We start from the raw sequence: 22204 nt of genomic DNA, 5'->3' as shown, positions 1-22204 counted from the left end.
CCATGAATGCTTCAGTGAACAATATCAAAAAGCTCTCTCTCCCACTACCAAATGTATACTTACCATTGTCACACGTGAGATCATAATTCAGCAAGTCTCCGCACCATAAGATGCACTGTGTCATTTATGTATTCCATAACTTGTTTTTCAAATACACTCATCTAGATTTTCATTCCTTTTGTGGTTCATCTATTCACATATGTGAATGTGGATCCCCAAATTGTAATAATCCTTAGAATTCCAATCTTCATTTAATGTCATAAATGTCATACCATGACCTCTCAGACAAGTATAGAGGTTACTGATATAACACATAAGGGTTAAGTGATTAACCACTATATGTTTACTACTACTTCTGTTTTGGAACAAAGGACCGGAAGAACAAGGAAATGCAACAAACTAGAATAATTTTGAAGAAACTAATTCGGTCCCTGAGATGTCTCCTAACTCAAATTCTCTTTATTCCTGATTCCACATTTTTTCTTCTTTTTCCTAAATATTTTTCCCTTTCTTAAATGAAATTGATACTAAATATATTTATTTACATAAATAGTTGCTTGACCATAGTATCTTTATGAATAGAAATAACTTCTAATTTTAATGTAAAACTGAGAGAAATGACATTATTTTATTTTATTTTATTTTATTTTATTTTATTTTATTATTTTACTTTATTCATCATCTAACAATGCTTCCTATGTCCATAGCTTCACTGGAATCTTCCAGGTAAAGAGTAAAGAATCCAGTTCCTTCCTTCACAGTTTATAACACACAATCTTACTTCTCTTTCATTTTTGTCACTTCTTAACTTCTGATATTTAGATTCAACCATCAAAAAAGTCAAATATTACTCATAGTTATCACCATCCTCTTTAAATTTTTTTGATGTTTATTTATTATTGAGAGACAAAGAGAGACAGAGCATGAGCATGGGAGGGGCAGAGAGAGGGGGGAGACACAGAATCGGAAACAGGCTCCAGGCTCCGAGCTGTCAGCACAGAGCCCGATGTGGGGCTCAAACTCACAAACCGTGAGATCATGACCTGAGCCGGAGTTGGACGCTCTACCGACTGAGCCACCCAGGTGCCCCTTTATCACCATCCTTTTAAATATAAGTACTATAAAGAAAAAGTTGTCTACAATGGAAAACTATAAATTGTCTGCAGTGTATCCTTTTGTGTTATTTGATTCTGATTCCATGGGAGCGATTTTGTACTTTTGAAAGTTCTAGATCACTGCCTAGTGATATAAATATGTGATATATAGCAAAATAATAGCATAGTGATATATAGCAAAATAATCCTTGTCCATAAACACGTACATGAACTCTGTTCAGTGGAGACACAACCCTTCCTCACCAGAAAAAAAAAGAAAAAACTCCCACAAAACAGTGATGCCTCCATATGCAAACCATTTCAATAAACCTGACCTATAAATGTATCTGTTCTTTAAATTTTCCTTTGAACTGGTCATAACATCTCGCTAGAGTTCTGATTCGTTAATGAAATACGTTCACTATGCCAATTATCTTTTAACATTACTTGCCAAAACTTTTTTTATCGATATTTCAAATATGAGGCCTAAATATTACCTTTATTACTAAAGTTTGGCTAGCAGAGAAAAACCGGAGGTTAACTGTTCAAACTAAGCTTTGAGAACTATACACTGTCATCAAAACCAAGAATGGTTTTCCATTTGTTAAATATGCGGCAGATGTTGTATGTTACTTGAATCCCATTCTGACATTCTGAAAATCTGCCCAGTCTTTATTAGTCACATTAGTCACTAATTATAGAAAGGACAAGACCTTGATAGGGATTGAGAAACAATTTTCCCACAAATAACTCAAGAAGTCAAGCAGCCGCTTAGTACCCTGCATGATAGTATATTTTGTATTAAGACTACCATATTAAACTCGCAGTTTTACCATGGACAAAAAGTGTTGTATTGGAATTCTCTTGTACCATGTCGGAACAGAAAGACTGCCTCTGGTGCCTTAACTTGTTTCCAAATATTCCAATTCTAAGAAAAAAAAAAATCAATATTTTACGGTTGCCTCCTAACTGTAGATTTGCCTACAATCTTACCATTTGAAATGGGCTCCACTCAGGACGGAAGCATAGCAGAATATACTACCTACTACCTCAAGATATGACTGTAGGAGTTAAGGATATGCCACTCCAAACTATGCCACTTTGGTATATTGATTGTTTTGGGCTGTAGACACTTGAAAAACAGCAAATTCAGTGACAGGGTTTTGTGTTTTGTGGTTTGTTTTTTTTTTTGTTTTTTTTGTTTTTTTTCTGAACTCCCCTCATCTGCCCAAACACAGACACTTCAAAAGGAACTCATTGTCATAAATCCCCTCACCAAGAATTTCACCCTTAGGGAAGATTGACTCTTCCCACAAAGGAAGATGCTAGAAGTCAATACCTCACCCAGACAAACTTGGTCACAAACTATCAAACTTCCCATCTTTTTCTAAAGGCCCACTCATCTTTCTTTCAAATTATTTATTCTCTCCTGAAAGGCTTATATCTCTATCTTTTTTTTTTTTTTTCTTATTAGGATGGTATTTGAGTCTAAATTCTAAGCCACCTCAGAATGTTACATATTACCTGAGTATCTCTCATGTACACATGAGGCATACATACTAATGAATTTCTGTATGTTTTTTCTCTTGTTAAACTGTCTTCTAGGGGTCTCAGCTAAGAACTCAGAAGGCTAGAGGGAAAATTCTTTTTCCTCCACTACAGTACGAACACCATGACTTGCAGGATCTGTATGAGACTGAGCTGTTTGCATGTAGAATGCACTGACTGACTCAAAACACCTGGCATCGTGAACATGCCCTGGCTGCCATATTGCATTCAGGTTATTAACTTGATTGTATTGATGTATCCCCTAATTGAACTTTTCTTGAGCTACGGCTCTTTCTTTCAGTTTGAGTACATTCAAAGCTTTTGCTTATATAATGATCTTTCTCATGCTCCAGTCCATGAGGGGTCTGCCTGCAAGGGATCACAACCCAAACTCTTGAGCTGAACCTACACAGGTTAAAAACGGAGCAATTCTGATGAAATACCCATGAATTCAGTACAAAATAACGTGCTTATTCGTTTTAATTGAACCACCTGATCAATTCAGTCAAAATGGCCAATCTATTCTATTATAATAGACTCAGCCTTAGAGAAGAGCTTTTAGGACAAATGCCTTAATAGAGAAAACAGTAAAGAAATTTTAAAAAGCAAATTTTGGGAGCACCTGGGTGGCTTAGTCGGTTGGGCATCTGATTCTTGATTTCAGCTCAAGTCATGATCCCAGCCAGGGTCGTGGGATCAAGCCCCCTGTCTGGCTCAAGGATGAGTGTGGATCCTGCTTGGGATTTCTCTCTCTCTCTCTCTCTCTCTCTCTCTCTCTTTCTGTCCCTCTGCCCCTCTCCTTCCTTTGTGCTCTGTCGCCAAAATTAAAAAAAAAAAAAAGGGGGGGGGTGGGGATAAAAAAGCAAATTTTTGTGGACTATCATCTATTGGATCATGAGTAACTTACACATTTGGTAAAATGTGTGTGGGCCAATTAAATGGAATCTAGAGTGGAGATCCTATTTGCTGGACTTGATCTCTTTTGTGAGACCATCAAAAATCACCCACATGGGTGGTAGCCTGTGCTCACATGCGGCAGCATGATCCCACAAGATAAGACGACAAGTCCTCTGAATTCACTGCCATTCTCCAGGAAACACATTCCATGTGGGTCCATTCTCACTTACTTGAGCTTTCCTCAGTGTCATCTTCTTTTTCCTCCACTTGAATTTGTACTGTTGAAGAAACGAAAAATACAGCAATTCTTTAAATGACAGTACAACTGTTAGTAATGGGCTTTTATGATTATTTTCATCATAAGGTTTTCTGTGCAGTTAATAAAAGCATTTTTCAATGAGCTTGTCAAAAAGAGCATTGTTCATTAAAGATATACCACTACCATATCTTATACAGTGTTGTGCAAAGACTTCTCTGCTTCACTGTCTTCGAAGATTTGCGAAACACATCAATTATAAGCCTGTCAGCTCCATTGAAAATAACTGCTACCAAAATAAATTCTGCACTGCGGTGAGTAGTCTTGGGGTTTGGTGGATTATTTCATTCTATGATAAATTGACTTGTTAATAAAGCTATATCTGCATGCACAAACACTTTGGTTATTAGAACCAAAGGAATTTATTAAAACCGAGAACAGTTCATTCTGAGCAGCTACCAGTGTCCAAGAGCCTTTCAAAAAATGTCACAAGGCTGATATTTCCTATTTCAATTATTTCTGTAGGTTGTATACGGACACAGCCTAAATTTTCCAATGTATGATTTACCTTGACAGTGTGGGGACAGGTAATTTTCCAGTTCTTTCCAAGACAAAGAACATCTCTTCTGTGTATTCCTCACCTTATACTCAGAAAGCACCTTGCTTTCAGTTTTGCTCTATTTTTGTAAAGACATATAGAGCTTTCATAAGAATTTTAATTGACCAATAACATGTGAAAATATATTCATTGGCAGATGTTTTTCCACTTGTCATCTACGGTCCATTCATCACAGATTTCAGCAGACGCAAAGCTCTGCAACTTGCCCAGGTAAAAATTAGAGTTGACTATTTTTTTTAAAGCCGTAGCCTCGTAACTTGCTTATAAAATATTAATTGTATCATATTTTCATTTAAGTTGGATGAGCATCAGTCTGAAAAAGCAAAGAAGACAAAACGACGTTGCTGTGAACAGAGGAAACAACCTTCGTTTTGTTTCTGCTAGCACACCGTCAAAGGTTATTTTTCAGAACTTGACAGGCATACTGAAAACGGAACAGTTGCCAAGAGTTTCAATCCCATTCACAAAGAAGATTATTGTGAAAGCCCATTTTGCCTTTAAACAGCATCTGCATAAAAATTTTTAGGATATGCAAAAACGTTATCACTCAATGTCAGCCGCGGAATGTGAAAATAAGTCTGCTTTTGTTCAGAGTGGACATATGCCTTCTGTTACTGGCTGTAACTGGATCTTCACGGAACAAAGATCTTTATGTCACCACCGAGAGTCCGCCAATAGTGAAGGCAGACACTTCTAAGAAGATATTTTATGTTTAACAATCGGTCTTGGTCTTTTGTTTGTAATTAATGCTGCCATCAAGCTTCTCCGGTCAAGGAAGAATTCCCCAGGAAGGAATTTGAATGATACAAGCTTAGCTTTGGAGCAGAGTCAACTCCGTGTGTATATAAAAACTGCTAAGGATAAATAGCAAAGACGGATATACAGCCTGTTCTGCAACCTTATAGCCAAAGCAAAATTCACACAAAATATTACTCTGATTTGTAATAATCAACTCACTAGCCATGATTAAATGAAACAGAAGAAACACCAAATGGACAAAAATATAAGCAAATCTTTAGGAAGGATCATATATTAAATAAAAACAGCAGAATGAAATGTCCCACGCCAAGGAGATGAGCAATGAATCAATCTCCTCTGATAACCAGGGGAAGGGAAAAAACAGGGCTGGAGTCACAGATCATCTTCTCAAGTACAGGAAGGATAGTAACAAATGGCTATTAAATAAAACCTAAGAATCCATCAGAGGAGACATCCCTGTGGTTTCAAGTAAAGAACTAAAAAAGAGCTATGGTTTCTAAGTGACGTAATGGAGAGTACTGCGGAAATAGCCCTGTCCCTCCTCATGAGGTGACTCTCCAACAGTAATATCATCTGTGTGTAATCATCTGCACCTTCTCATCAGGTGCCTTCTTTGCTCAACAGCGTTTCTTTGGCAGTTGAGTCCGGGACAATGAAACAGTTGTTTGTATAGTTGTTCTGATAATAATTGATGGGTTCTGGACTCGAACCAACAGCAAAAGCATCATCAGCATCAAGAACTAAACAACAGCACCGTGACCAAATTTAAGACTCCTTCCAGGGCCTCAGACCAAGCTTGATTTTAATGGGACATTATTTGGTCTGAAAAACAACTGTCAATGGTGGTCTGCATCTCCTGCAACTCCAACCAAGGCTGAAGAAGCAAGACAAGAAACCCCTCCAAGACAAAAAGCCTGTGCAAAAGAATTACTCAGAACACTTAAATGGGAGCTACAGAATGTCCTTCTCTCCTCAGACAATTTTTGGCATGGCCTGTTGCCATCCCTTCTCTCATAAATCCCCAGTACCTTATTCCCAAGCATATGACCCCCCTCAGGCTTTGGCTGCTTCCCAAAGCCTATTGATTATGTACTTTAAAAATAACCTCTCTCCTGGGGAGTGATGGGAGGGCAGTGAAAGGAGGGGAGGGGGGGTCCTGTCAAAATGTTGAAGGCCAGCAAGGAAAATTTCCCTGAAGTATGCTATTTAAGAGAGGAATATGCATTCGGAGCAGATGAATGCCTAGGCAACCCAGATCTTCATTTCATGCAAATAGACCCAGTAATTAAAAACAGTAAAAGGAAACAACAGCAAAATGTCACATTTTAGAGGCATTGGAATCGTTCAGAGAAGTGGATGCTGTTCCAGACTTTCTTTTTTAATCTATAGCCCTGAAAGTAGTTTATGGTTCACAATAACCAAGGGGCCAGAAAAGTTAAGTGGTATTACCTCTTGCTCGACGCCACATTTGGCTCTTGAAGGGATGTTTGTAGCACTAGGTTATTACTCTGGAAACTGAAAGCTTGTTTGTCCAATTAGCAGTTATCGTCCACTCACAAGGGAGTACAGAGCAAAATGCTCAGGGAGGGAGTCTGTAGAGCGCAGAAGAAAATACCACTGCCTTTAAGGAGTCTTGCTATTTTATGCAAAAGAACGACTTTCTAAAGGAGATCCAAGATTAGGTACCAGCATCTTATCCAGCTTACTTGCATGCAATGTATTTGTTATGTTTCTTAGGCTTTTTGTGTGTGTTACTTTTCAGGGTTCTTTTTGTGTGTGTGAGGAAATGTCAACATCGGCCATTCCTGTATAAGTGCGGTACATGTCTCACCTCAGACTGAACAGCATTGGAAGGGATATTCGCCTATGCTGTAATAAGTATTTTGCCAAATCTTAGCGGAAGAACCCATACCATCAGTATGAGGTGTGATGTGGAATGTGAAAGGAAGAGAAGAATCAAGGACAGCCAGAAGGCTTTTGTCCTTGGCAGAAAGATAGATTCGGAAGAAAAGGAAATGAAAAGGCCATAGGAAGAATAGCTTAGGTGGGAGGAGTTGAAGATCAGAAGTTTAATATGACATGTTGGTGTCGGGATGCCTGTAAGACACCCATACATGAGTTGAGTAGGCAGTTGGGTATTTGAGTCTAGAGTTCAGAAGAAAAGTCTGGGCTGGAAATAGACATTTAGGAATTATCAGCATATTGATACTATTAAAAGCCACAGAACCAAGTGAGATCACCAGGTAAATGAATATAAACGAAACAGAAAAAGAAGGCTCCAAAGTTGAGAGGACAGGGAGAAGAAGAAAAATCAACCAAAGACACTGAAAATGAACAATCAGTGACGTAGAAGGAAAATAAGAAACGTGTCGTAGGCTTGTAACTCAAGTATAATGAGGACTAAAGATCGACCTTTGGATTTTGCCATATGGATGTTGATGATGATTTTGACAAGAATAGATTTAGTGAAATGGTATAAGGAAAAGCCTGAATTTCAGTGGCTTTACAAGAGAATAGGCAGTGAGGAATAGAGGACAGCTAGTTATGTTGGTCAAACTGTTCTTACATGTTGATGGCAAAGATCTGGTAAGAATGAGCTTTCGATGTAGGTTATGAAAAGATAATGTTACTCAAACGACACATATTAGATTCTGAATTCTTTTATTTCATTGATGTTTTTTGTGGTTTTGTTACTGGGCTGTGTGTCTCTGACTGAGACTTTGTTAAGAGACTGGTAACTTACTAATATAGCCCTTGCTTACGTATATAGTGCCGACTGTTTAGCAATTCAAAAGTATGGGACTAAAGTATGGTGAGGGAAGAAGAGAGAAAGAAAAAGAGAAATGGGGAAGGGGAAGAAGGGAAGAAGATAGCAAAGAAAGGGAGTTAAAAGGGCAAAAATGAGGTGACATTGCAGTAAATGAGAGGTGAAAAAGTATACATGTAAAGCAAAAAATTTGTCTTTGCTACATATTATAAATAAACATACCTGTATTTATACTCATGTAAATAAGTATTCTAAACAGAAAATGTTATCACTTCTAAATTTACATACTTAATATTATTTCATATTTTAGAAACACCTTGGGTTAACAAAGTCTAGACCATCTTCAACTGGTTCTCCTATCAATACTTTTTCCTGACAAGAATTTGAAGGTGAAAAGGCTAGACAATGTGAACAAAATAAAAATATCTTTTTTTCTTAAAAGACAATATATTCCAAAGTAAAGTTTGCCTTGTTCTGTAAGGAAGACAAGTTAGGATTCCCTTACCCAAAACATGAAATCTCTTTTTTTTTTTCCCAAGGGAAAAAAAAGAAGAGAGAAAACTGACCAGTGAAACTGAAAAATAAGCTATGATTTTAAAAAATCTCTTTTAAATGTAGCCTCTTTATGAGTAGACACTGTAAATTTTATGTTCTGAAATTTCTAGGTCTGATGCCTTCCAGTAGCTGCTCAAGTGGATGATTATTTATTTATTTATTTATTTATTTATTGTTGAGAGAGAGAGAGAGAGGGAGGGAAAGTACAAGCAGGGGAGAGGGGCAAAGGAAGAGGGAGAGAAAGAATCTTATTTAAGGCTCCATGGGCAGCACGGAGCCCAATGCAAGACTTGATCTCAAGACTGTGAGATCATGACCTGAGCCGAAATCAAAAGTCAGTCGCTTAACTGACTGAGCCACCCAAGTGCCCCACTAAATTTGATTATAGTAATGATGATGATGGTGGTGATTCAATTATGATATGGACAAAATTATATGTATGCATATGTATGTGTGTATTTATAAGCTGTATATAAATTATGGCCGAGGATAGCATTTAGATATTTTGTTTCCTAAAAACCAAACAGAAGGTAAACCAACCAAAATCTCAAAAGGAATGAGTAACATTAACCATAAAGAAGAATTTCCCATCAGTGGGAAACTTGGGTGCTAGATCAAGTCACCAAACCATAATGAGGTAACATCTCTTCTGCAAAGAATGCCCCAGCATCCTGCTTTCATTCAATTATTGATGGGCGCTAAGTAGGGAACAGGAGGCACTGTCTGCAAAACGGAATTAAAATGTTGGGACGTGGGGCGCCTGGGTGGCTCAGTCAGTTGAGCATTCGGCTCTTGATTTTGGCACAGGTCATGATCTCGCAGTTCCTGGGATTGAGCCCCACATCGCGCTGGGCATCGTGCTGTTGCACGGAGCCTGCTTGGGATTCTCTGTCCCTCTCTCTCTGCCCTTCTCTCTCTCTCAGAATAAATAAATAAACATTAAAAACAATGATGAAATGTGATTCTTCTTCCTCAAGAATAGTATGTGCCCAAGACATGAAATCTGATTCAGTTTAAATCAGCAGCTCCCTTTACTTTTATTACTTCTAGGGAAGGACAAAAAGATGCCCGTGACATTTGTGTATAACAATCCCAAGTCCTTCAAACGGTGGAATTAAGCATAATATTTGGAAGCCATTGAGTAAAGAGGAAACTTACTTAGTTCTTATATCACTCAAATGCCTTAATAAACCCGTAAACTATAAGACATTTACAAAATCCTTGGGGTGGGAAAAAACAAAATGAGATCATTACATTTGAATATCATGAAGGTATCTGGGGAAAAGGTTTAATTTGACAGGTTGGGGCTGCTGTTGTTTCTGCAGGTGCTAGCATCCTTCTTATCTGCCCTAGACCATAGAGAAAATGAACCACGGAGCACATGCGTTCAAAAACACCCTAATGAAAACTTTTAAAACAATGCCAAAAGGCTGCTCACATTTTCAATCATTATAATATCTTGGAGATGCTAAGCACTTTAAATTGCTGTGCTCATAAAACTACAACAATAATAATGTTGATGTTGACTTTGGGTAAGACGCAGCCGACCAGAAGAAGCGAGTGGGCGAGAGATTCAGCTGCTATAGTAGCTGTCACTCTCCAATATTTTTCCTTCTAGATTATATTTATTTTTTGAGTCTGTGAAACCCTTAAGAAGCAGAGAATAAATAGCCGCTGATGTCTGCTTTATTAAAAACACAATATAGGATACTGCAGTTGCCAAATCGAACAGGATTCTGGAGAGAAACGTGTTGTACGATGAGGTCCTGGAGAGACAATAGCTAACCCCAGGAAGAACAGAGAGGGAAAAAAAAAAAAAAAAAAAAAAAAAAGAAGATCCACTCAAAAGAAAAATCCCCCTTCTATCTTTTCACAATGATAATAATCTTTTTTTATAGACATAAGAAGGAGGGGCAGGAGATGCACACCAATTTTTTTTTTTGCACTTTTTCCTTCTGTTTTTATGGTACATGAAATTAAAATGAAACACAGGCTGAGTGAAGTGGGTAGCTGATACATTTCCAAATTCTACCCACCCTTGAGCTCGAAGAGCAAATATGAAGTGCTAAAGCATAGTTCTTCAAATAGTGAATTATATGCTAGAGTATTTGGGAGAAGCTGTAATTAGATAGTTTATGACACCATCGGTCTACAGAAAAACAAAAACAGTTCTTATTCTCAACTGGTTTGGGGGGGATTGGCTTATTTTTTTTTTAAGGTTACATATTCAATAAACAAATAGCTATTAAGAAAGGCATTTGGAGCTCCCCGTGGTTATGAAAAACTAAGTGGTGAGTCTTGGCTTTTTCTTTGCATTTAGAATATTCTGGAGGAGGGCACATTTCTTATTTAACCATGCTGTCACAATATATATTCAGAGTGTGTGCTCTCACATTTCAGTTACCACCATAAAGAGCAACCCGTGTAAATAAGTGTGCTGAAATGAAAATATATTCTCTTGTGTGAGTTTTTGTGGCTCAGATCTTTTCTAGTAATAGGATACCAAAATAACAACCAGATGAAAATAATGTGTTGTAAGCCCTTGGCATCCTTATATCCTTGGATAGCCTAGAACAAAAAAGGAATGTGTCTGTCCCCCAAAGCATTTCTGCAATATTCCAAGTCATGAAGGAGAATGCTTGTCAAGATTCATGGTTAAACAAAGCGAAACAAACAAAAGGCAGTAAATAATTGCGTCACAACTGAAAGCAGACAATTCCTCCAGCGCAAAGAAGCAGGAAGCAAGGCTGACTGAACTCAGTGGGCCTTCATCTTTCCTTCCCAGCAACGCACAGAAGATGCTAATTACTTCTCATTAGCATACATTAGCAAATGTTAATGAGTGTCTTCTACAGAACAAAGGCAGTGTGGGGAAGCACTGAGGCTGGAGGATGGCTGAGCTCTAAGTTAAGGGCTGCAACCGAAGACAGACGGAGAAAAAGAAAAGGAGAGTGGCTTCGGGATTGGAATTGGTAGTTCCCGAAAATTTGGAACAACTGGCTTCCTAACAAAATAGTAATAGCACCAAAATGGAGGAAAGGATTTTGTTCATTTTTGTTTCTAAAGAAAATTTAAAAGAAGGAGAAGGGGAAGAAAAAGAAAAGAAAAAGCAAGTCATTGACTAGAATGAATCACTCTTTCTATTCTTTAGCTGTTGGGGGAAAATCATACTTTGTAGGATTTGCTACCCAACTTTTAATTAGGGATATTAATTAGCATCATCACCCATTAAGGGAAAGGAACTCTGAATTCTAGGTGTCCTCATGAGTTTATAAAAATTGTGACCACCCACCTATCCATTCCAGTCTTTTGCCCTACAGGCTCAATTTATGATATTCAATAAAACAAAACTTGCAAGTAATTTGCATGTGGTATATAATTTTATCAAAATAGTTCACATAGAATGTATTCATTTATACCCTAAAGGCAGCTGAATCATTACAATACATATTATATGCATATATACTATGTATAATTTCTTATAATAAATAAGAAAATACTTTTGGGGCACGTGGTTGGCTCAGTTAAGCCTCTGACTCTTGATTTCGGCTCAGGTGATGATCTCAAGGTTCCTGGGATTAAGCCATGTGTCAGGCTCTGCACTGAGTGTGGACCCTGCTTGGGATTCTCTCTCCCTCTGTCTCTGCCCCTCTCCTGCTCACACACACACACTCTCAAAATAAACAAATAAACATTAAAAAATACTTTAAAAAAAAAAAAGCACTTTTTAAAATAATAAATAGAAAATATATAAAGCAACTCTAAAATAATAAATAAACTAAATTCTTTATAATAAATCTCTTGATAGATGACAAATGATAGAAAGAGAGTGGTAGATAACCTACTGGTCTGTTTCTCTGGAGAACCCTAATCCAAAGTCTTCTCTTTAAGATTACCATGATGGAATCAGATGAATACTAGAAACTAGAAGCAATAACACAAGATATGATTTGACAAGTTTCACCAGAAAATACAAGCAGAAGGTCTGTTAGAGTTCATAAGAGAGAGGGGGAAATCATGTTCACTAGGGAATTTCAGGATATTGCGTTTTGTTACATTTCTTCAAATTTTTCTGGGAACAGGCAAAAGACTCATCAGGATAAATAAATGTATGTTTCACTACCTGATTTCCTTCGGATTAATCCCAATTCCTTCAGGACCATGGCCATGAAGAGGAAAGTTTATTTCCATGACTAGCCAAATACTGAGAAATATGAACAAGAAAGAAGTTTTGTTCATCTGGCTCCCCAAAACTATTGCACTCATACCGTAGAACTAGAAAAGACAACTCAGAGCTTTCAAGTAAGCAACCGATTTAGTAGAAAGATCCTGAGTTTTTGAGTTGGACGGATGAATATCTGTGTTTTGGCTCTGCTACAATTTTATGCTATCTTACAACTTCGGATAGTTTATTTAAATTCTCTATGTTGTAGTTACAGGAAGGAGCACTAACCACTATACACAGGTGCTGTGAAACTAAATGTAATAATAAATGCATGTGATGTATATAATATAGAGTACCTGGCATATAGCAAACGTTAAAATAACCTACAAGAGCTGTTCAAATGCTTTACCACACACCTGCACCCAAAATTTCACCTAAAATTCTAGGAAGACAAGGAAGACACATCTAGTCTGACCTTCACCTTAATATCTTAGACTCTGCAAGTAGAAAATTGCCATAATTTCAGTCTGTGATTAAAGGCAATTTAACCAAAAGATGAAGACAAGGAATAAAATATTTCCCTAAACTCTCCGTCCCCTAAAATTGATAACTTTTAACTGAAAATAAGACATCACTTAGTGGGCACCTGAGTGTCTCAGTCAGTTGAGCATCGGGCTCTTGATTTCAGCTCCGGTCATGAGCCTGCTTAAGAATCTCTCTCTCTCCCTCTGTCCCTCTCCCCTGCTCGTGTGTGCTCTCTCTCTCTCTGTCTAAAATAACAAAATTTTAAAGTTATCAATTTTATCTTGATTAAATACCAAGAGGTTGGGACTGTAATTTTAACTATTGTATGCCACAGGGAAGGGCAATGGTTAAAAACTAAGATCTAGGGGTGACTGGGTGGCCCAGTCAGTTAAGCATCTGACTCTTGATTTTGGCTCAGGTCATGATCTCATAATTCATGGGTTCAAGCCCCATTTCAGGCTCTGTGCTGACAGTGTGGAGCCTGCTTGGAATTCTCTTTCCCCCTCTCTCTGCCCCTCCCTTTCTCTAATAAATAAATAAACATTAAAAAAATAAATAAATAAACATTAAAAAAAAATAACCAACCTAAGATCTAGATCTAGTTCTATGACATCCAGGTACAAGGTGCTTTTATATTTATAATTACACACTATCCCTTCCTTTCCTTTTCATAAGATGAAATTACTTTGGTTTATGAAGACCTTCTCTAATTTCTTTCAGCAGTGTTTTGTAGTTTTCAGTGCTTAGATCTTAGAGTGCTTTGGTCAGATTTGTTTCTAAGTGCTTTGTAATTTTTTATTCTGATATTGAAATGATAGTTTTAGAAGTTCAATCTCTGATTGTTGTTTTTATACATTGGCCTGTAGTTTTGTTTTCTTGGAATGTTTTTGTTTGATTTTGGTATCAAAGTAATGCTAGTGTCTGAGAAAGTTGGAGAATATTTTCTCCTCTTTGTTCTTCTAAAAAAAAAAAAAATGTGCAGAATCAGAATTACTTCATCCTTGAATATTTGGTAGAATTATCCACAGACGGGCACCTGGGTGGCTCAGTTGGTTGAGTGTCCAGCTTCGACTCAGGTCTTGATCTGGTGGTTAGGTTCATGAGTTTGAGCCCTGCATCAGGCTCGCTGCTTTCCGTTTGCAGCCCACTTTGGATTCTCTGTCTCCCCTTCTCTCTGCACTTCCCCCACTCATGTTGTCTCTCTCTCTCTCAAAAAATAAAATAAAGGAAGAAAGAAAAGAATTAACCATGGAAGTAATCAAAGCTTGCTATATTATTTGTAAGACAATTTTTTTAATGTTTATTTATTTTGAGAGAGAGACAGAATGAGCAGGGAAGGGGCAGAGAGTGAGGGAGAGAGAGGGCTCCACGCTCATCCCAGAGTCCAATGTGGGGTTGGATCTCACGATTGTGAGATCATGATCTGATCCGAAATCAAGAGTCAGATTCTTAACCAATTGAGCCACCCAGGTGCCCCTGTAAGACAATTTTTAACTATAATTTCAATTCCCTTAATACATGTAAGGCTATTAAGTTCATTGATTCTTTTCTTGAGTGAGCTTTAGTAGCTTTTCATACAAGTAATTTGTACGATGTATCTAAGTTATCAAATTTATTGGCCTGAGTCGTTTCTAACATTGCCTTATTATCCTTTAAGTATCTATAGAATTTGTAGTGATGCCACATTTTTCGTTTCTGTCTTAAAATTGTTACCTCCCCTTGATAAATTTCTAATCAGTCTGACCAGTGGTTTACTAGTTTTACTGATCTCAAAGAACATATTTTGGTATCATTTTCTATATTGTTTTCCTGTTTTCTATTTATTTCAGTTCTGGTCTTTGTCACCTACTTGCTTCTGTTTATTTTGGATTTTATTTATTCTTTTTCTTTTGTTTCTTAAGGCAGAAACTGAGATCTTTTTTTTCTAAAATAGGCATATCATACTATAAATTTTACTCTAAATACTACTTTAGCTGCATCTCAAAATTTTGAAGCTTGTGTGTTTATTTAAATTCAGTTCAAAACACTTTCTAATTTCTCTGTTGATTTTTTATTTGGCCCATGGGTCACTTAGAAGGGTGATATTTAGTTTCCACATATTTTGGGATTTTTCAAATATCTTTTGATTTCCAATTTAATTCCATTGTAGTTAGAGAATAGAATTTGTATAACTTGAATCCTTTTAAATGTGTTGAGATTTACACCTTACAATATGATATATCTTGCTAAATTTTCTGTATGCACTTGAAGAGTGTGTATTCTGCTGTTCTTAGGTGGAGTTATATAAATGTCAATTAGTTCAAAATGGTTGATAGTGTTGTAGAGGCCTTTCATATGTTTACTGATTTCTTTTTGCTTTTTCTATCAATTATTGTGAAAAAGGTGTGAAATCCAACTGTAACAGAGGACTTGTCTATTTTTTCCTTGCAGCTCTATCAGTATTTGTTTTATGTATTTTGGAGTTCTGTTATTAGGTGTATAAATGTTTACATTTGTTATTTCCTGTTGATCAATTTACCTCTATCATTATGAAATAACATTATTTATTCCTGATAATATTCTTTTTTCTATAATAAAACTCATCCAACATGAACATGGCCACTTTAGCTTTCTTTTTACTATTTTTTATGGTTTATTTATTTTTGAGACACAGAGTATGAGTAAGGGAGGGGCAGAGAGAGAGAGAGAGGGAGAGACACAGAATCCAAAGCAGGCTCTAGGTTCTGAGCTGTCAGCACAGAACCCGATGTGGGGCTTGAACTCAGGAACCGCGAGATCATGACCCTTGCCAAAGTCAGACGCTTAACTGACTGAGCTGTCTAGGTGCCCCTCTTTTTACCATTTTAATACAGTATGTCTTTTGCCATCCTTTTACCTTTAACTTATTTGTATCTTTATACTGAAAGTGGGCTTGCTATAGATGACATTTAGTTGGATATTGAAATTTTTATCTAATCTGATTATTTCTAACTTTTAATTTGGGTACTTAGACCATTAATATTTAACATCCATACCCACATGGTCGAATGATGAAAGCTCTCCTCTTGCTATTTAATTTTTATTTGTCTTGTCTCTAGCTTCTGCTTTGCTCTTTTGCAGCCTTCTTTTGGATGAATTAACTTTTCCAGTGATTCTCTTTTATTGCCTTTTATGGCCTATTATCTATAACTAGTTAAATACCACTTTGCTCTAAACCAGATACTTAATACAGTACCAGAGAAATTTATATAAATAGCAAGTGATATTATGCCATTTCATTTATAGTATAAAACCTTACACCAGAATGTTTTCATTTCTTTTTTTCCAGACTTGGTGTTGTCGTCATACATTTTTTCAAGTTCAGTAATCTTTTCTTCAGCAATGTCTAATCTTACACTAAGCCCATAAAGCATTTGCTCCATCTCACATATTGTATTTCTCATCTGTAGTAGTTGAATTTTGTCTTTTTACTTTCATATGTGTCCCTATTTTTTTTTCCATTAGCCTTTTGAATATGTACAATGCAGTTTCATAACTGTCTACCAATTATACCAATTGTGTAATTTATGGGATGATTATGTTTAATTGATTTTTCTAATTACGGGTATTTTCATGTTTCTTTGTATTCATGGTAATATTTGATTGCATGATAGACACTATTAATTTTTCCTTTCTTGGGTGCTGGGTATTTTTATATTCCCAGAAATATTCTTTAGCTTTGTTCTGGTATGCATTTAAGTTATCTGGAATCAATTTTATCCTTCAGGGTCTCACTTTAAAGCTGCTGGTATGACCAGAGCTATGTTTACTCTAGGACGAATGTTTTCCTACTGCTGAAGCAAAACCTTCTCAGTACTTTACCTGGTGTCTCATGAATTAAAAGGTGCTAAACTCTTGTTGGTGGGAAGAGAAGCCACCCAAACCTGTGTGAGCTCTAGGGATTGTTCCCTATACTCCTACTGGGTGGTTCTTTCCTAGCTACATGTATACACTGATCATTATTCAGTTGAAGACTCAGAATGCTCTGCAGATCTCCAGAACACTCTCTCCGTTCAGCTTTCTCTTCTCTAGGACACTTCCCTGGGAATTCCAGCTGCTTTAATATCCCCAGACTCTCAGCTGTAGCTCCTCAGCACTGACAGCTCACTAGTCTCTAGTTCCATTCACTCTGGTTGCTTCCTATTCCTCTCTTTTTGTCTCATACCCAATCATCTGCAGGTAATTCCACATGTAATTACCAATTTTGAGGGAATAATTACATCAACTAACTGTGCATCCACTAAATAGAAGTAATGCTCATAAAGATTTTAATAACATGCAGAAATGTTTACAATCTATACGGTGCAAAAATATTATTAAAATTCTATTTATCTGTATATCTGAAATAAATACCTTATGCAAAAAAGGGGGGATGGGTAGGGACTGGGATGAAATACGCCAAAATGTTAGCAGCCACATCTGGATGGTGACATTGTCAGATTTTCTTCTACTTTAGATTTTTTTCCATCTTTTCCAAATTATTATAATAGATGTGTATTATGTTTAAAAAGGCAAACTTGACGGGTTTTTTTTTTTTTATTTTTTAGAATGAAATTTAGGGAGACAAAAAAAAATGAGAGAGAATTTCGGTAAAAACTACAGAAAGTCAAAGATTATTGCTTCGCCGTCTCCTAGGATCTCATGCACTGTTTTTTGCTTGGCCTTGCAGTTATAAACATACCCCTACGTCCCTCTAATGAAAGCCTGGATTACAAAACATCATGAAAAAAATAGGAATCGAGCAGCCAGAATTTAGCAAACAACGTTTTATTCTCCTGGTGTCAGGAAGGAGCCAACTCATAAAATGTTAATAGTGCTTTCTTCAGTAATGGCTAAAATGTTCCACCTTGTAATGGAGCTCTGGAAAATGCTTCTGAAACATTCTGGAAGATTAAAGAAAATTGATGGGAGTGAGCTTTAGTTAATGAACTCTACTTTCTCTTGGTTGCCAAATTAAGAGACCTCAGTGGACTATTTGATTCTTAGGTCAGGTTCCTACCATGATCATTTTACAGAGAACAGTAAGTAGTGAAAAGAGGTCCAGAGAATTCATCCACTAATTCACTCAGCCACCAAAAATATACTTAGTGTCTCTGGAGACAGGCACCTACGGAGGGCTGTACAGCTCTTTATAGCTGAAGGAGCACTATCTCGTTCTTAGGATTAAACGGACCTAAATTCAAACCCTAGCACTGACACTTCAGAAAGTGTAACCACAGACAAAATTTTAACCCCTCTGTGTATCAGATCTCGTCTCAACGAATCATGAAAACAAGTAATCTCACGGGAGTGAGGTGATCAGGAAGTGAATGATACGTGGCAGTTTCTAGCATAGGAAAGGCACTCAAATCTATATTAATCTAACAAAATCTGGGCAGCCATAAAGTGAATAAGATATTTTCTTTTCATTCCAGGAGGTCCCCACCTAGCTAGAAGACAAGATATGCACAACAAAAAGAGTTGTTGTAGGTGAAATATAATTGAGCATCCTGATATTTACCATCAAGGATAGAAGCTGAGAATGGGAAGACATCCCAGGGAGCTGAAATGGTCAGAGCATGTAGACTTAAATTGAGTCTCTAGATGCAAGAAGATGTTTTTGAATATATGTACACAATTTTATATATAATGCAGCATCACGTCATGTAGGACATTTACTTTTCTTGTTGATATTCAGATATGTTCAAAATAGCTCTTAAGGCTACAAACAGAACATAGAAACACAAACAGGAATATATTCAATACTTGTAAAAAGTGATACGATCAAGCATACAAAGTACTATTTTCCTTTCAACACTTCAAAAGATATGTACACTTTTTTTGTACAAGTGACATCACAAATAATCACATCTTCACATGCTTTTAAGTATTATTTGGACTCAGTGTAAGGCTATTGTCGTTTTCATACATAAAATTTTTCTAGCACTGTAACAATGCAATTTTTCATCCGCGTAAGTCATCACTCTCATCCTATAAGAGAAAAGCTGAGCAGAGTAAAAAATCAACTCTTCTTAGATCTGTCAAAGAATGGAACTTCACAGGGAAAATCGTTGCCCCTCAAACTGGAGAGACAGATAGGCAGATGCCAAGAACCCTAGTTTAACAGAGCAGAAACGCACAAGCAGAAACCTCTGTGGGAACCGTTGCCAGGGTAGGAAAATTTCAACCGTAATTGACAAACTACTGGAGGTTCTACATGGACAACTCTGAGAGTTAAAATGAACCTCTAAAAAAGAAGTAGTGGGGCCCCTGGGTGGCTCAGTCGGTTAAGCGTCCAACTTCAGCTCAGGTCATGATCTCGCAGTCCGTGAGTTCAAGCCCTGCGTCGGGCTCTGTGCTGACAGCTCAGAGCCTGGAGCCTGTTTCAGATTCTGTGTCTCCCTCTCTCTGACCCTCCCCCATTCATGCTCTGTCTCTCTCTGTCTCAAAAATAAATAAACGTTAAAAAAAATTTTTTTTTAAAGAAGTAGAATTGGCAAAGAGGAAGGACAGCCCACTGAGTGATGCCTGAGTTATCATCTCAGTTTTAAACAGATTAAGTGGGTGGATCCATTTGGATGTGATAGATTGTATACATGTGCTGGTCTTTACCACTTCTCAAAATCCAACCACACAGAGTAGTAAAGGGAGTTTAAAAGGTATAGACCTACCACACAAAAGAAAAGAAGGACCGCCTGTAGATGAGGGGCTTCTATAACACTGTGAATATGAGAAAAAGAGGAGAGGTTTCTGGTTTATCCAGGCCAAACAGGGTAGTGAGGCAGCAGGGAAGAAAAAGGGAGCTATCTTCCACTGCAGATCTTAGAGACTGGAAGGAGAGGGTAGGGATGAGACGCGGAGTGGAAAACTGCCCCAACCTAAAAGTCAACACTGCAAGTTTCCCTTGCCAATCTGACTCACTGAGGGGGCAAAAGCATCCACACAGATGGAGACACCAAAAACTACACGATCACTAGTTCTCCTGCCCTTCTTTGATTTTCTACGTAACACCATCACCCACCCAACATTCTGTTATCTAGTTATTTGTTCATTGATCCACTATTTACTTTCCCCACAAGCAAGCGCCAGGAAGACAGGACCTTGGTTGATCTTCAACTCTTTGTCCTTAGTGCCTGGCAAATAGTAAGCACTCGGCCAATATTTATGACATGGGTGAGTGAATGAATGAATGAACCAATCCATCAATGAACAAAAGGGATATTACACAGCGACTTCCTTCCAGCCTCAGGCTTACCACATTTCCTCCTGAGTCTTGGGGTCTTTGGATTAGTATCGGAAAATTTTCTAAGAGGAGGGAAGATGTGGAGCAAAGTCACCTGGAAGAAGGAGGCACAGGCCATGGAGGGGAGAGAGATTTGCCAGACTAGATCGGGACAGCTTCTGCAGGGCTCTTTCATAATTTTCTTTTCTTTTTTTTTTTTTTTAACGTTTATTCATTTTTGAGAGACAGAAAGAGACAGAGCGCAAACGGAGCAGGGGCAGAGAGAGAGGGAGACACAGAATCCAAAGCAGCCTCCAGGCTCTGAGCTGTCAGCATACAGCCTGATGTGGGGCTCAAACTCAGGAACCACGAGATCATGACCTGAGCCCAAGTCCAACACTTAACCGACTGAGTCACCCAGGTGCCCCTTTCATCATTGTCTGAAAAAAGATCCTCTCTTTCCTTAACTGTATCTCTCGTGGCTCTCCATATCAAAGGATGTTTTAATGTAGCCATTATAAATCATTCCCTTGAAATTTCTGATTTTTTTAATTTGCCATCTTCTCCCTACCGCATTCGTGCAGGCCGCCAGCTCTGTCCCTCACACAACCCAAGCCTCGGCCATTCAGAGGAGACACAACTGCAGGGGATCAAGGTCATGGCAGGGAACTCGGGCTGTGTTCCCCATTTCTAAACATCCTTTCTCTTCACAGAGAAAGCAAACGTCTGTCACTCGTGAGTGAGATAATTTTCCCTCCTCGCAACGGGTGCCGAGAGCCCACGAGGATCTAGCGTCCTCGCCTACATTTGAACATAGACCAAGAGAGATTTAGAGGGGGACAAAAATCCACACAGATTTGTTTTAATGAAGTAAACTACCGAAGGGTCGCCCGATTAACCTCCAAGTCTGCACACTGAAGTGACGTCATGGTGCCAGACCTCACACCCAGGTCTCCTGACCCACAGCCTGAGTCACCAGCTGCCAGACCGGTGGGCTCCAAAGAGTCGCTTGCATTGGCTTATTTCAGTTGACAGAGGCTTCCACCCGTCCCATCACAGGTCACTTGAATGCAGTGTTAAAGCACCCTGGATGTGATGTTCGACCTGTGAATTATCTTTGCACCACTTTCTATTGCAACCTACTTAACTACGTCACTGAGTCTAAAAACAGACCTACTTCCTTCAGTTCTGCCTTTGATTCCATGGAACCTACAGAGGAAAATGGTACCAGAGGCCACCCTCGTTTTCAAAGACCTCCTACAAGCATGAGCTAAGAATAGGCAGTGGGACCCCAACCTAGAATTACGTCCTCTTATACCCACCTGAAGGCTGGTCTCAGGAGGTGTCTTATAAAACCTAGTTTCACTCACTCTTTATGCCTATACCTACTCTTATAGTGGGCTAGTCACTCAATAAAAATGTACGAAGTCTTAACTATTCTTGTTGCAGTAAGGGATATATGGTATGAAAGGCTTGCCATGTCTCCACTTTCCACAGATTTTCTAGGGCAATTCGTGATAGGATGATACATCCTAAATTTCCAGAAGAGTCCTGATTACAAATGTTTTGCAAGCTATGATATATTGCTGCAGAATTTTCCATTTGTCTTTATTAAAAAGGCAATAAAGTGTTGCATATACAGCTTCTTAAGTGAGCACACTTTCTCTAATCTCATTTAAAAAACACACACAAACAAAGGGACGCCCGGGTGGCTCAGTTGCTTAAGCGTCCAACTTCAGCTCACGGATTGTGGGTTCAAGTCCTGTGTCTGGCTCTGTGCTGACAGCTCAGAGTCTGGAG

The 22204-nt window shown here is 38.0% G+C and overlaps 1 protein-coding gene across 1 annotated transcript in view; it reads right to left on the bottom strand.

The window, feature by feature from the left end:
* TMC1 (transmembrane channel like 1) overlaps positions 1-22204 on the bottom strand; it is a 194850-nt gene that overhangs the window by 98948 nt on the left and 73698 nt on the right. Inside the window, exon 3 of the mRNA XM_045469691.1 lies at positions 3770-3817. Coding sequence (XP_045325647.1) covers positions 3770-3817 — 48 coding nt within the window. The remainder of the gene's footprint in view (positions 1-3769; positions 3818-22204) is intronic.

This window comes from Leopardus geoffroyi, chromosome D4, assembly GCF_018350155.1.
Source record: "Leopardus geoffroyi isolate Oge1 chromosome D4, O.geoffroyi_Oge1_pat1.0, whole genome shotgun sequence".
Lineage (NCBI taxonomy): Eukaryota > Metazoa > Chordata > Mammalia > Carnivora > Felidae > Leopardus > Leopardus geoffroyi.
The sequence above is the reverse complement of the archived record's forward strand: the minus strand, read 5'-3'. Positions and strand labels throughout refer to the sequence as shown.